We start from the raw sequence: 13,156 nt of genomic DNA, 5'->3' as shown, positions 1-13,156 counted from the left end.
AATACTCAAATTTTTATAACACGCCATAAGAGTATCAAACGAAATGAAACTTGGTATGCATTTCCACTTTATTAGCGTTTTTTTCTGTCGAATATTAATTTTTTTACAAATATTTATATATATTTTCTAAAAACCTTATTTTTCAATTTTCAATATGGGTATCAAACGAAACGAAATTTTGAATGCATTTTTATTTTTTCAAGGTTTTTTGTCCCCTCCCACTAACATTTACACACAAGATCCTCTTAATTACTCTTAGCTTTAAGTATAATGTAATTACAAAAGCCGACTCGGTCCTAACCAGGTCCCAGCACCTAATAAAAATAATTTTATGAAAAGAAGGATTTTTGTTAAATTTCTTTTTTTACAAATTATCGTTTTTTTTTGAATACACAAAACTTTTTATAACGGATCGAAATTGTGCATGTATTTTTGCTTTATTATAGTTTCAAATACAGTACTTGTTCGGTAACTGGGCTGAGAACGTAACCCAGTCACCGAATGCTGCTCGCTAACTGGGCTGAACGAAAAATTACGAGGGGACCATCGATGCATAATATTTTCCTGATGAAACATAAAAATAAAAGTGACTTGAAATTAAATAAACGTTTGAAAAAAGTTTTTGTAGTAACTGAAAATGAATTTTGCATCCATTAACCCCTCGGTCATTTCGGTTTGTTTTGGTTTTTTGACGTTTGTCTGCTTTTTAACTGGGCTACGGCCCAGTTATCGAGCGCCCAGTTAAAAAGCAGCCCAGTTAAACAGCGCCCAGTTACCGAACAACTACTGTATATCATACTCAAATTTCCAAAAATAATCATATTTTTAAATATTGTATTTTTAATTAATAAATTGAGTTTTATTCATTAAAAAGGTATTTTGTAAAAATTGAAAATATTTTACAAAAATAAAAAAAACTGAAAATTCATACAAAATTTAACTTTGAATTATCAAAATTTGAGATTTTTTAAGCTTGGTGTTTTGAGAAGAAATGAATTGATATGGTGAAAGTTCATCATAAATTTCTCTTGAAAATCAGTACTTCGTACTTTATTTTGTGAAACATTGATTATTTTACAAAAAAAGCTAAAATAAAGTTAAATGCATTAAAAATTCGCTTTGTTTGAAAAAAAAAGAAACAAAAAAAAATAAAATAATTGTATTTTGTTAACTTTTTGAGTTTTTATACTTAAAAACTTACTATATTTGGCAGGTTAAGCACTTGCTCCAAACACCATCTAATTTGCTGATTTTTACTTTTTAATCAACTTATTATGTAAAACTGTTGACAGAAACTTGCTTGCTCACTTCCTATTGAGTTATTTATCTCTCGATTTCAGTTGAAAACGCTCTTTGTGAGCTGTGATTGAACGTCAAAGTACTGATATGGCAACATTAGAGGCACGATGGAGTTAGATGCTGTTTCCCTATATTGTAAAAAATATATATTTTTAGTGAAAGTTTTGAACATTTAATATGATTTGATTGGATTAACTCAATTTTAGAAAGATTTTATCTGTGAGTTATTGTCAGTTATCGTCGAGATTATCGCCGATTGAATTATCGAAATAAAGATAACAATAGAACTATCGTTAACTTTATCGAACCTCGATGACTTTATCGTAAACAACCTTGTTTGCAACCTTTACAATGTTTACCATCGGCATAATTCCGCCACTTGGAGCTGTTTGCTCAAAATGATACCACGAAGAAGACACTAATTCAAGGTTGATTCATCTGTTTCGCTCAAAAGAGAGAGTAGGGGAAATTCTCGTATCTTTGGCAGGTTTAGCTCTCGCTCCTAACTCCATCCAATTTGCTGATTTTCACTATTTAAACAACTAATTTTGCAAAACTTTTGATAGAAACTTGCTTGCTCACTTCTTATTCTGCTATTTATCACTCGATTTCAGTTGAAAATGCTTTTAATTCACTTTAATTGAATGTCAAAGTTCTGACCTGCCAACATTAGAGGCACGCTGGAATTAGATGCTGTTCCCCTAGATGGAAACGCGTTTGAACTCCTAGCTCAAGTTTCGCCGAATTAATTGAATAAATTTTCTACGCATTTCCAGGCGAGAATTTCCCCAGACATTTTAACCAGCTATTTAGATCTCTGCACAATGTTCTGCCTATCCTGGCAGGTGTCTTTCCTTTGCATCGAGAAGGAAACGCTCGGGGAAATGAGTTTTATTCAATTTTCTTGCTTTGCAAGCCTGTGTCGTCTCGTCTGAATCTTGACTGACAGTTCAGGTTCTCACTTTAGCTGGTTGTTTGAAATTGAAATTTACATGACAACCATGTACTTTTACGTTAATCGTGTTGTTCTTTGAATATTGAATATTTAACCAAAATTATAACATTATTTACCACTGTGAGTGTTGTGATTCAAATTCATCATTCATAGACGCTCTAGACAGTGCTGCAATTATGGTCTATTGAGTGAATCTTCGTCATAATAACAGAATAAATAACCAACCCAGGAGCGACCAGATCAGAGTGGGAGGTTTTCTGCGAAAACTTTTCCTTCACGGCGTCGTGCACAGCATGGACAACTCTGCAAAAAGTGCGCTAAAAATAACATTTTCTCGATGGTAACGAAATGCGTTTCACGCAAGCTCAATTATTCAGATTTCCCCCCCGTCAAACTCTGTTTGATAAGTTATGAATATTTCGCTAAATATTCCACGAAAGTGATAATCAAACTTTGACTTGGCATTTCCGACCTTATGTTGCACAAGCAAAAGTTATCAAACCAAAAAAAAATTGTGCAAAAATTTAACCTCCGGTGGTGTGAGATATTCAGACTAACTTTCTTTTGGTTGCGTCAAATCTTACATGTTTTTTTTTCCTTCTTATCTTGCTAAAGGTAATCATCTGTTCTGCGTCCAAAAATAAAACAAACTCTTGAATGAACCAAACAAAATCACTCGCCACAAGCGTGATTCGATTTTCGAGCGGCTTATTTGTGTGTAAAGTTACCTTGGTGTAGGTTAAGTCACTCTCTTCGTTTGGCCAGACCAGCTGACGGTGAAGTTTGAGTTTTTTTTCAAATGTTCTCTCTCGAGGCTCTCGAGCGTTCAAAAGCTGAGAGGAGAGCGGAAGCACGTGCTTCAACTTTGTAGTGGTATGGTGCCTTCGTTATCACCCGCAATTGACGCCGGTCCGCAAAGTGATTAGGCACATGTTTGAGGTTTTGAATAAATTTTGTGTGTTGACGGATTCACAGTGATGTGGGAATTAATTGGGGCATTGAAAATATATATACATAAATATTGTCCAGTCTGATTTTTTTTGTATAAAAAAGAAAATGGAATGAGCAATATACAATTTACATAACTTAAATAGATAGTGTTTTATGATTATTAACTGTTAAGATTAAAAAAATCTGATTTTTGATGAAATAGCGGTAAATTTATTTTTTAATTTTGATTAAGTCTCAAGTTCTTACAGACTCGATTGTCCGAAGGCCTCCGAAAAGTTTCACCTCAGATAATCAAAATATCGGATAATCGAATCGCGAAAAAAAATATAAATTTTTTGCGTTGTCTTATTTTTTATTGTAGAGCCCCTGACCTACGCTAAAGTGATTTAGAATTTTTAAACCCAAGATGGCGGCCAAAAAAGTGGTGACGAAATATTGAAAAAATGCATTTTGTTATTTAATAGGCAATCAACTATTCAAATTTGGCTACAATGAGTTCGCTGAACTCAAATTTGATGTAAAAAACAAGAAAAAACAAAAAATGCAAAAAGAACTTCGGATAATCGAAACTTTGGATAATCGAAGCTTCGGATAATCGAGTTTCGACTGTATTGTTTTGAGCAATTCATCTCGAAGTTCTGAAATAGTAGTTTAAGCAACAAGTTGCAAAAAGAGGATTTTTTCAGCACGAGTCGTACATTTATCCAACGAGGTTCACCGAGTTGGATAAATACGAAGAGTGCTGAAAAAATCAAGTTTTGCAACGAGTTCCATACAACATTTTTTTGCAATTCCGAAAAACACCCATTGAGTGAAATTTTAAGTCAAATTTTCATGTATTTTGTCAATAAATCGTTTAAATCAAAAAAATGTTGAAAAGTGTTACTTTTCAAAACAAGTGCTGAAAAGTTCAACTTTTCAGCACCCATTTCAGTGCTGAAAAGTAGAACTTTTCAGCATTTATTTTGAAAAGTGATGCTATTCGATTCTGTTATTTTTGGTACAGAAAAGTAGGCTATTTCGTCGTTCAAGAATGACAGGAAAAGTAAGTAGTTTCACGACGGAATTGCAAAAAGGATTTTTTCTATTTTTACTTATCTTTATAGTCATTTATAATTGAAACACTCAAGTTAACATATAATTTTGCACGGGCAGCCAAGTTAACATATAATTTTGGCAGCTGTTCATACAAAAATGGTTAGTATCTGGGTGCTGAAAAGACAGAATGCGTAACGTGATTTTCGAAAGCTCCCCACTGCTCCCCACTAATACAACAGCACTACAGCTGTAAACATAAACAAAGTAGAAGGCTCTGTTCAAGCTCAAGCGTGACATATTTTTTGCTGCTGAAGTGAATTGTTTTGAAACATTTTGGATCTGTTGATGTTGATGTTTTCGATGAAAAGTTAAGTGCATCCCACTTTTTTCTTCTTATACTAAACGATGGGCGGTCAAAAGAGGCCTTTTTTGTTTTCCACGTGATGAAAAATTGTGTCAAAAGTGGGTGGAATTTCGTGAATCAAAAAAGCAACCGAATGGAAGTTCCGAGATTATGTATCTTTGATGTGCAGTGATAATATCGGAATAAGATTATCCAATATTATTTGGCAAGTAACATTCATAGTTATTGATAATTCGCCGCTAACATTTCAAAAAGCGTCATAAACATAGTTTTTGCATGAGACATAGCGATTTTGAAATGTTAGCAACGAATCATGCCAATCTCGATTTCAACCCTCTTCTTTAGATGTTTTGACTTCGAATACCTTAACAGCTCGACGCCATCGACTTTTTTTTATTCCTGACAAAATAAATTATAGATCGATCACAATACTTGCCATTTCTTGGTATTATTTTGCGAACAGTAAATTGGTTCCGCTTTGACAGTTCTAAATTGAGGCCGCTTTGCGGACAACTATTCTGCACCCAGGTTAGTATGTGTTCGATAATCTTGTGTATCTCTGATTTCTGATCAATTTGGTGTATCCAGAAAAGTTGGAACTATTCTGGAAAAATAGTTACATAGATAAAAATTGTCGGCAAAAATGTTGACGCCGGCAATGATTTTTCAAAAAAAAAAAATGTTTTTAGAAAAAAAAAAATGAAATTTTATCTAAAAAAATTTTGCGATCTAAAGTACTTTAGTGAAATTTTGCAAAGTGCACCGTTTTCGAGATATGGCAGCCTAAATTTTGATTTGTACAAAAAATAGCAGTTTTTCGATTTTGTAAAATAGTCAGTGACCTTCTTTAAAACTATTATTTTCTAAAAGTTCAGAACATTTTCTAAAATTTAGTGAAAATGTTGGAATTAGGACTAAAATTTCAAAAGGGCGTTCCATTAATCTATGGCTCATCATTTGTAAGCTTTTGTACCCAAAAACATATATTAAAATTTCAAAAAATATTTTGGTATTTTGGGAAAAATAGTTTTTGAGAAAATAAGTTAAGTTTAAAATATGCAAATTGTTTTTTCGTGTATCTATTTGATTCAGAATAAGCCTCATCAATAATTATTCAAATATTTGCATACCATTAAGTTTGTATGGGCAGCTGCCAAAATTGTATGGAGCCTTGCATGGGTAAACCAATGAAACAAAATGGCGTCTTTGGTCATAGCAAAAGCCCCCACAAAGTTTGTGCCAGATGAAATAAAAATACAAAAAAAAATATATGAAATTTTCAGATTTCGTAGAGAATTGCTTTATATTGAAATGTTTAGATCTTAAGCATGAAAGTTTACCAACGGGAGCGAATGACCCATAGGGTTAAAGTTCCCCTAATTAAATCAATAACAACAAGCAAGAAAATGACTCTGATATTGGACAAAATTATACATACAAATTTAAGAGCTTTTATGGTAGATTTGAAAATTCAATAATAATCTTCCATAGAAAAAAATCTCAAGCCTTTAATTCTTTAACTTTGCTAAACAAAAATTTCAGGTCGGTAAACTTTGCATCTCGAGTTGCCCCAATTTATCTATCTGCCTCATATTTGTCTCAGCTACTAGTTATATATGTCCAAACAACCCTTGCAAATATCAGGCGGATGGGTGTAGTCAAACGATGTTCTCTTAATTAAATTTATCGTCAAACTTTTATTACATACCATACCATACCAATCAGCATAGGGCTCCGAGGGAAGTCCGTGCTGTGACAAAGAGACGCCTCCATATTTCTCGATCCTGGGCTGTTTGTCTCCAATCTTCTAAGTTGCAGATTTTCCGGATATCTCGCCTGACTTGATCACCCCATCGTGCTCGCTGTGCTCCCGGTTTTCGTCCTCTACCGCCTTCCAGTTGATCGCGGTCGAAGATCATTTTAACGGGACTGTCATCGTGCATTCTCGCAACGTGACCAGCCCACCTAAGTCGGCCGACCTTCGCCTCTTGGACGATAGTCGGACCTCCAAGCAAAGCGTGCAGCTCGTGGTTCATGCGCCTACGCCACTCACCGTTAGCAGTCCGCACACCCCCATAGATCGTCCGTAGCACCTTCCGTTCAAAGACTCCAAGGGCACGTTCATCCTCTTTCAGCATAGTCCAAGTTTCGTGGCCGAAGAGGACGACTGGTCTAATGAGGGTCTTGTAGATTGCTAGCTTCGTGCGGCGTCGCACTCGATCGGATGTCAGGGTCTTCCATACTCCGAAGTATGCACGATTTCCTGCATGAATGCGAGTCTGGATCGACCTACTGGTGTTGTTATCGGCCGTCACCAGGGATCCCAAGTACACGAACTCGTCTACCTCCTCCAGCTCGTCACCGTCCACTGCTAGGGGAGTCAGACACGGGGGGCCCCCGTCTTTGGAGCCTCGACCTCTCATGTACTTTGTTTTCGTCGCATTCATCGCCAGTCCAATCTGCATGGCTGCTGCTTTCAGTCCGGTGTAGATTTCCATCACCTTCTCTTGACTTCTCGCTATAATATCGATGTCATCAGCAAAACCAAGCAGTTGAACCGACTTGAAGAATATCGTGCCACTCGTGTCAATGCCCGCTCTTCGTATAACACCTTCTAGGGCGATGTTGAACAGAAGACAAGATAAGCCATCACCCTGTCGTAACCCTCGCCGTGACTCAAAGGGTTCCGATAATTCCCCCGAAACACGCACAAAGCACATTACTCGCTCCATGGTTGCCTTGACCAGCCGTGTCAGTTTGTCCGGAAAACCGTTGTCGTGCATAATCTGCCATAGCTGCTCGCGGTCGACCGTGTCATAGGCTGCCTTGAAGTCAATGAAAATGTGATGTGTGGGCACGTTGTACTCGCGGCATTTCTCAAGGATCTGCCGGAGGCAAAATATCTGGTCCGTGGTGGCTCGCGCGCCCTTGAAGCCCGCTTGGTAGGGCCCCACGAACCTTTTTGCGTGGGGTGATAGCTGACGGCAGAGGATCTGGGAGAGTACTTTATAGGCAGCATTGATAAGAGTTATGCCGCGGTAGTTACAGCAATCCAACTTATCGCCCTTTTTGTAGATGGGGCTTATAACCCCCTCCATCCATTGTTCCGGTAGATTTTCCTCATCCCAGATCATAGAAATTACCTTGTGGAGCGCCCTAGCCAGTTTCTCTCCTCCATATTTGACAAGCTCGCTCGGCAACCGATCTTTACCGGCGGCTCTGTTGTTCTTCAGCTCCTTGATCTCCTTCTTAACCATCCAGAGATCGGGAGCCGGGAACTGGTCATTAGCTCCGGGAGCTCCAAGGTTAACTTCTATGCCGTCTCCGTCTGCTGTTTCGCCGTTGAGGTGTTCATTGAAGTACTGCTTCCACCTGCGTATCGCCTCGTTTCTGTTCACGAGAAGATTTCCCTCTGCGTCCCGGCACTTCTCGGCTCGCGGCACGAAGCCTTTCCGGAACTGGTTTATCTTCCCGTAGAACTTCCGCGTCTCGTTTGCAAGGAACAGCCGCTCCATCTCGTCGCGGTCCCGGTCTTCTTGCTGGTTCTTCTTTATCTTGAAGACCGCGGTTTGTCGTTCCCTTGCCTGTTTGTATCGATCCTCGTCCTCTATCGTACCGGTCTGCCGCTTTCTGTTGAAAGCAGCTTTCTTCTCGCACGATAATCGTTGGCACTCGTCGTCGTACCAATCGTTTTTCCTGACTCGTTCCACCCTACCTAATGAAGTTTCAGCGACACTACCGATGGCTGAGCAAATCATACTCCAGCCATCCTCGAGAGAAGCAGCGCCTAGTTCTTCCTCACTTGGCAGGTTCGCCTCCAGCTGCTGCGCGTAACTATCAGCCACTTCGCTATCCTGCAAACGCTTGACGTTCAGCGGAGGTGTCGGAGGGCTTCGTCGCTGGTAGCAGACCGTCGACAATTTTGAGCGCATGCATGCTCCTACCAGGTAGTGGTCCGAATCGATATTCGCACCGCGATACGTGCGAACGTTCGTAATGTACGAGAAGAATCGTCCGTCGATTAAAACGTGGTCGATTTGATTTTTCGTTCTTCCATTTGGCGATACCCAAGTGGCTTTGTGGATGTCTTTGCGTGGGAAAAAGGTACTTCTTACCACCATTCCGCGGGAGGCTGCAAAGTTGATGCAGCGTTGGCCGTTATTGTTCGTGGCGGTGTGAAGGCTGCAAGGCCCTATCACCGGTCGATACATCACCTCCCTTCCCACTTGAGCGTTAAAATCCCCGATGACACATCTCTTCGTGAGCAGCTGTCATACTCCTTCTCCAGCCGCGCGTAGAATGCTTCTTTCTCTTCTTCGGGTCTTTCTTCGTGTGGGCAGTGGACATTGATGTTGCTGTAGTTGAAGAGACGGTCTCTGATCCTCAACTTGCACATCCGGTTACTGATGTGCTTCCAGCCAATCACCCTATCCTTCATCTTACCCATCACAATAAAGCCGGTCCCCAGCTTCTTGTTGTTGGTGCCGCAGCTCTGGTAGAATGTGGCGTTAGTCCTACGACTATCCCAGTCCTTGTTCCCCTGCCAGCAAAGCTCCTGCAGTGCGACAATGTCGAATTTGCGGGGTCGCAATTCGTTCGCCAAAGCGATGTCGCAACCCTCGAACTTCAGCGACCTACAATTCCAGGTCCCGAGTCGCCAATCGGTGTCCTCTTTGTACGTGGGCTTGCGCCGTTGGTTCCGGGTCGTCATTCTCCTTGTCCTTCGCGATTCCTACTTTTCAGCAGGCGGCCGGATCGGGGCAGCGCTGCCTAGTCCCGGGGCGTTTTACGCCTGTGAGCTTCCGGGACCTAGCTCCGGTTTTCTCTCGCTACCGTAACGGCAAACACTTTTTTATAATTTATTATATTTTTAATTATACAAAAACTTTTTTTTTTATTAACTTTTATTGAAAATTTTAAATTTGACATTTAAAAATAACATTTAAAGTTTATTAAAAAACAAAAACTTGTTCAAAATGTTCAAAATTTTGGTTTCAAAAAGGTGCCGTAAAACGGACCTTGATAGGTTCGACATTTTTCCGCAAAATGAAGAGTACAAATTAAATACGTACGGAAAGGTATAGAATTATACTGACCGTTGAAGAGAAGTGTTGAAGGTACTGCTAGAAGATGTTTGAAAAGTTTAAAAAGTTAGTTAACTATAATTAAGAAAAACATTTGTTGATGAATAGCATTTTTTTAAATTCTCAAAGTGTTTGATACACTGTCATGATATTCTCAATGAACATGATTTCAAATCGAAAAATGGACTGCATTTTAGGACTCTTTGGACAATATTCCATTAGGAGAAGGTGAAATAAGTTTTGTAAATATAAAATAGATATGTGTTTTGAAACTAATTTTTAAAAATCTTCAATTTTATAAGCATTTTTAGTAAAATAAATTTCATATTGCATATTCAAAAAGTACATGGAATTCCCCATGAAATGGCATTACGACGTTGATACATCAAATCGGGCGTCCAGTTTTACACAAAAGTCTCTTTGACACCAAATTTCTATTTGTTCACGGTTTTGAGTTACAAATCACTGAAAAACGTGTCTTAGTAAAAAACCAGAAAAATGAAAGAGGTCGTACCGCCCCACCTCCACGAGATATCGAAATATGGATCTCGGATTCGTGATCATGGACCAAAATTACTCCTTAGAGCAAAGTTTCACGAAAATCGAAGAGGGGTCGGGACAACTTTTCCAAGGTAGTCAGGGTTTTCTAGATACAGTCCAGACTCGATTATCCGAAGCCTTAATTTAACCCTCTAACGCCCATGGTTACTCCAGAGCACCACTAATTTTTGCCGTCAAAATTAAATTTCTCTTCAACCATACATTTTTTCAACATGGTTCAACATGCGTTAGTTTATATACAATGTTAACGTATAACCATTAAAATTTCATCCAATTTGGTCGAATCAGTTTCAAGTAATGGCGAAAAACGTAAAAAATCTCGATTTAGATCTGGGCGGTAAGGGGTTAAACATCAAAATCGAGTTCTGCGACCCATTTTAGTGAAATTGAACTGGTTGATTGCCTATTAAATGAAAAAATGCAATTTTTCAATATTTCATCACCGCCATTTTGGCCGTCATCTTGGATTTAACAATTCTTAATCACTCTAGAGTAGTTTAGGGGTCATACTTAAGCTTGACAATCAAAAATAAGACAACGTTTTTTTTTTATTTTGTGATTCGATTATCCAATGATTTGATTATCCAGAGTTTCGATTATCCGAAGTGAAATTTCGCCAAGGCCTTCGGATAATAGAGTCTGGACTGTAATGCATTTATTAATCGTTGATAAACACATTTTTTGGATCTCAGAATCTGGTTTTCTTTTATAAAATAGAGATTATTTGAAAAACTAAATTTGTTATCAAATTACATCCCTGGATCGCGTTTTCCCGCTTATTCCCCAAATCCATCACCAACATGTGCTCAACATACAACCAAACCCAAAACCGGCCGGCTTCTTATCGACAGCCTGTACGAACACATTAACGCACATTTCCTCCGATGATTAGAGCGACTAATCGCGACGCTCTCCTCGGGCTTAACCGTCGTGGGCCCTTATCTTGTTTTTATTTGTGTTGTGTGCAGGTCCGAAATTAATTTCGGGTGCACTTTGCGCAAGCTCAAGCACTGACGTTTAGTACTGGTCGTAACTTCCCACCGAAAATGCCGCTCCTCAAGAGAACGGTAGCTTAACTTGACTTTTTAACTGATATCAAACTAATTTGGCGATTTTCTTTTTCTTGTTTTAATTTCAGAGCCCGATGCAGATCAAGCGGGCCTCCACCGATAAGCTGCGGGAGATCTTCGCCCGGTACGCGACCCAACAGATCAACGGTGAGTTGTTCATGACCAGCGAAGAATTTGTGCGGGGTTTCCTGGGCCAGTCGTACAACGAGGTGAGTCAGTGTGGCGGCGTCGACCTTGAGTCGTCCTCTGTTATCAATCTAAAGCGATTGGTGTTCACGTGCTGTTTCCCTCATTTTTAGGAATCGGTCAAACTGCTGGCCGGCATCGCGGACACGAGCAAAGACGGCCTCATCTCGTTCGCCGAGTTCCAGGCGTTCGAGGGTCTGCTCTGCACGCCGGACGCCCTGTACAAAACCGCCTTTCAGCTGTTCGATCGAAACGGGAACGGCTCGGTTACGTACAGTGAGTTTGTTGATGTGTTCAAAAAGACAGATCTGCACGCTAAAATCCCGTTCAAACTGGACGGTCCATTCATACAGCTCTACTTTGGCAAGGACCGCCAGCGGACGATCAACTATGCCGAGTTTTCCCAGTTTTTGCACGACTTTCACGAGGAGTGCGCGCTGGAGGCGTTCCGCATGAAGGACACCTCCGGGTCCGGGTTCATCTCGGCGCTCGACTTTCAGGACATTATGGTGAACGTGAAGCGGCACCTGCTGACGGCGGAGGTCAAGGATAACCTGGTTGCGGTGAGTAGAGGGAAATGTTTGTATTTTACTGCGTGTTTATTATATGTGAGTCTTCTCCTCCATCTCATCTTCGATTCCCGTAATTTTGGTCTCTAATCACGAATCAGAGGTCCTTTTTCGACATCATTACTTCCACATCTCGGAACACGTCTGGTTCTCCAAGTTTTGCCAAGACTTTTCTTTTGTAAAAACGTCCTGGGAATCGATTGGAGGGGACCACGGGGAACAAAGATATGGCCGCATTATCACCGGAACTTTTATTCCAGCGATTTTATAAAATTCCCATATGAAACGTTTAAATGTCCATCAATATGGGTATCAACATTCTTCATTTTGTCAGAACATTTCAAAAATGATAATGAATTCTGATACCCATATTTATGGGCTTTGCTCTGATTTTATATTGGCCGATACTGGCCATTTTAAAGGTTTTTCGGGAAAGATCCGGAACCGGTTCCGGAGTGGCCAGTGACCAGTAAAAATATTTTGGAAGACAATTTTTGAAATTTTCCTGCAAAATGAAGAATTTTGATACCCATATTAAGGGGCTTCACCCTGATATGATATTGGCCACTTCGAAGGTTCCCCGGGGGGAATCCGGAACCGGTTCCAGAGTGGCCAGGGTCCAAAAGTTGACCTCAAATTAAATTTTCTGAGTTGGCCTTTCACAGCAAAAAATCCGATGGTAAAATCGCATGCAAAAGCATGCACATCACCTTTGTGAGAAAAAGCATGTAATATTGTATGAGAAAACGTGTACACAAAAAGCATGTACCGAAGAAAAAAAATCAGGTCTGCTCACCCTAAAAATAACATCAATCCGGCGAGAGCCATATCCAGATTACCAAGTCCGCGCCCCAACCCACTCGGCTATCTCGCCGTAAGTTCTTATTTTCACCAAACTTTCTCCAAGATGTGTACAACAATTGATTGAAACGGTTTTACGATATCATAACCCTATGTGGCAAAATAAGTCTCTCCTTGAATTGGACCTTTTTTTATTTATTTTTTTAATTTTTACATGAATGTTTTTTTGTACGTTTTGTGTGATGATTAAGGTGATTTTTGTCTAATTTTTCGAAGTT

At 39.5% G+C, this 13,156-nt stretch overlaps 1 protein-coding gene across 4 annotated transcripts in view; it reads left to right on the top strand.

The window, feature by feature from the left end:
* LOC120416401 (calcium-binding mitochondrial carrier protein Aralar1) overlaps window positions 1–13,156 on the top strand; it is a 32,189-nt gene that overhangs the window by 9,328 nt on the left and 9,705 nt on the right. For 3 of the 4 annotated variants that reach the window (XM_039578149.2, XM_039578147.2, XM_052709347.1), the window contains exons 2-3: window positions 11,391–11,531; window positions 11,622–12,071. In XM_039578149.2, the coding sequence (XP_039434083.1) occupies window positions 11,391–11,531; window positions 11,622–12,071 (591 nt within the window). Of the gene's footprint in view, window positions 1–11,179; window positions 11,320–11,390; window positions 11,532–11,621; window positions 12,072–13,156 lie in introns of those variants that run through there. The other variant, XM_052709348.1, reaches the window with a different exon arrangement.

Source organism: Culex pipiens, chromosome 1, assembly GCF_016801865.2.
Source record: "Culex pipiens pallens isolate TS chromosome 1, TS_CPP_V2, whole genome shotgun sequence".
In the NCBI taxonomy this organism is placed as follows: Eukaryota; Metazoa; Arthropoda; class Insecta; order Diptera; family Culicidae; genus Culex; species Culex pipiens.
The sequence above is the reverse complement of the archived record's forward strand: the minus strand, read 5'-3'. Positions and strand labels throughout refer to the sequence as shown.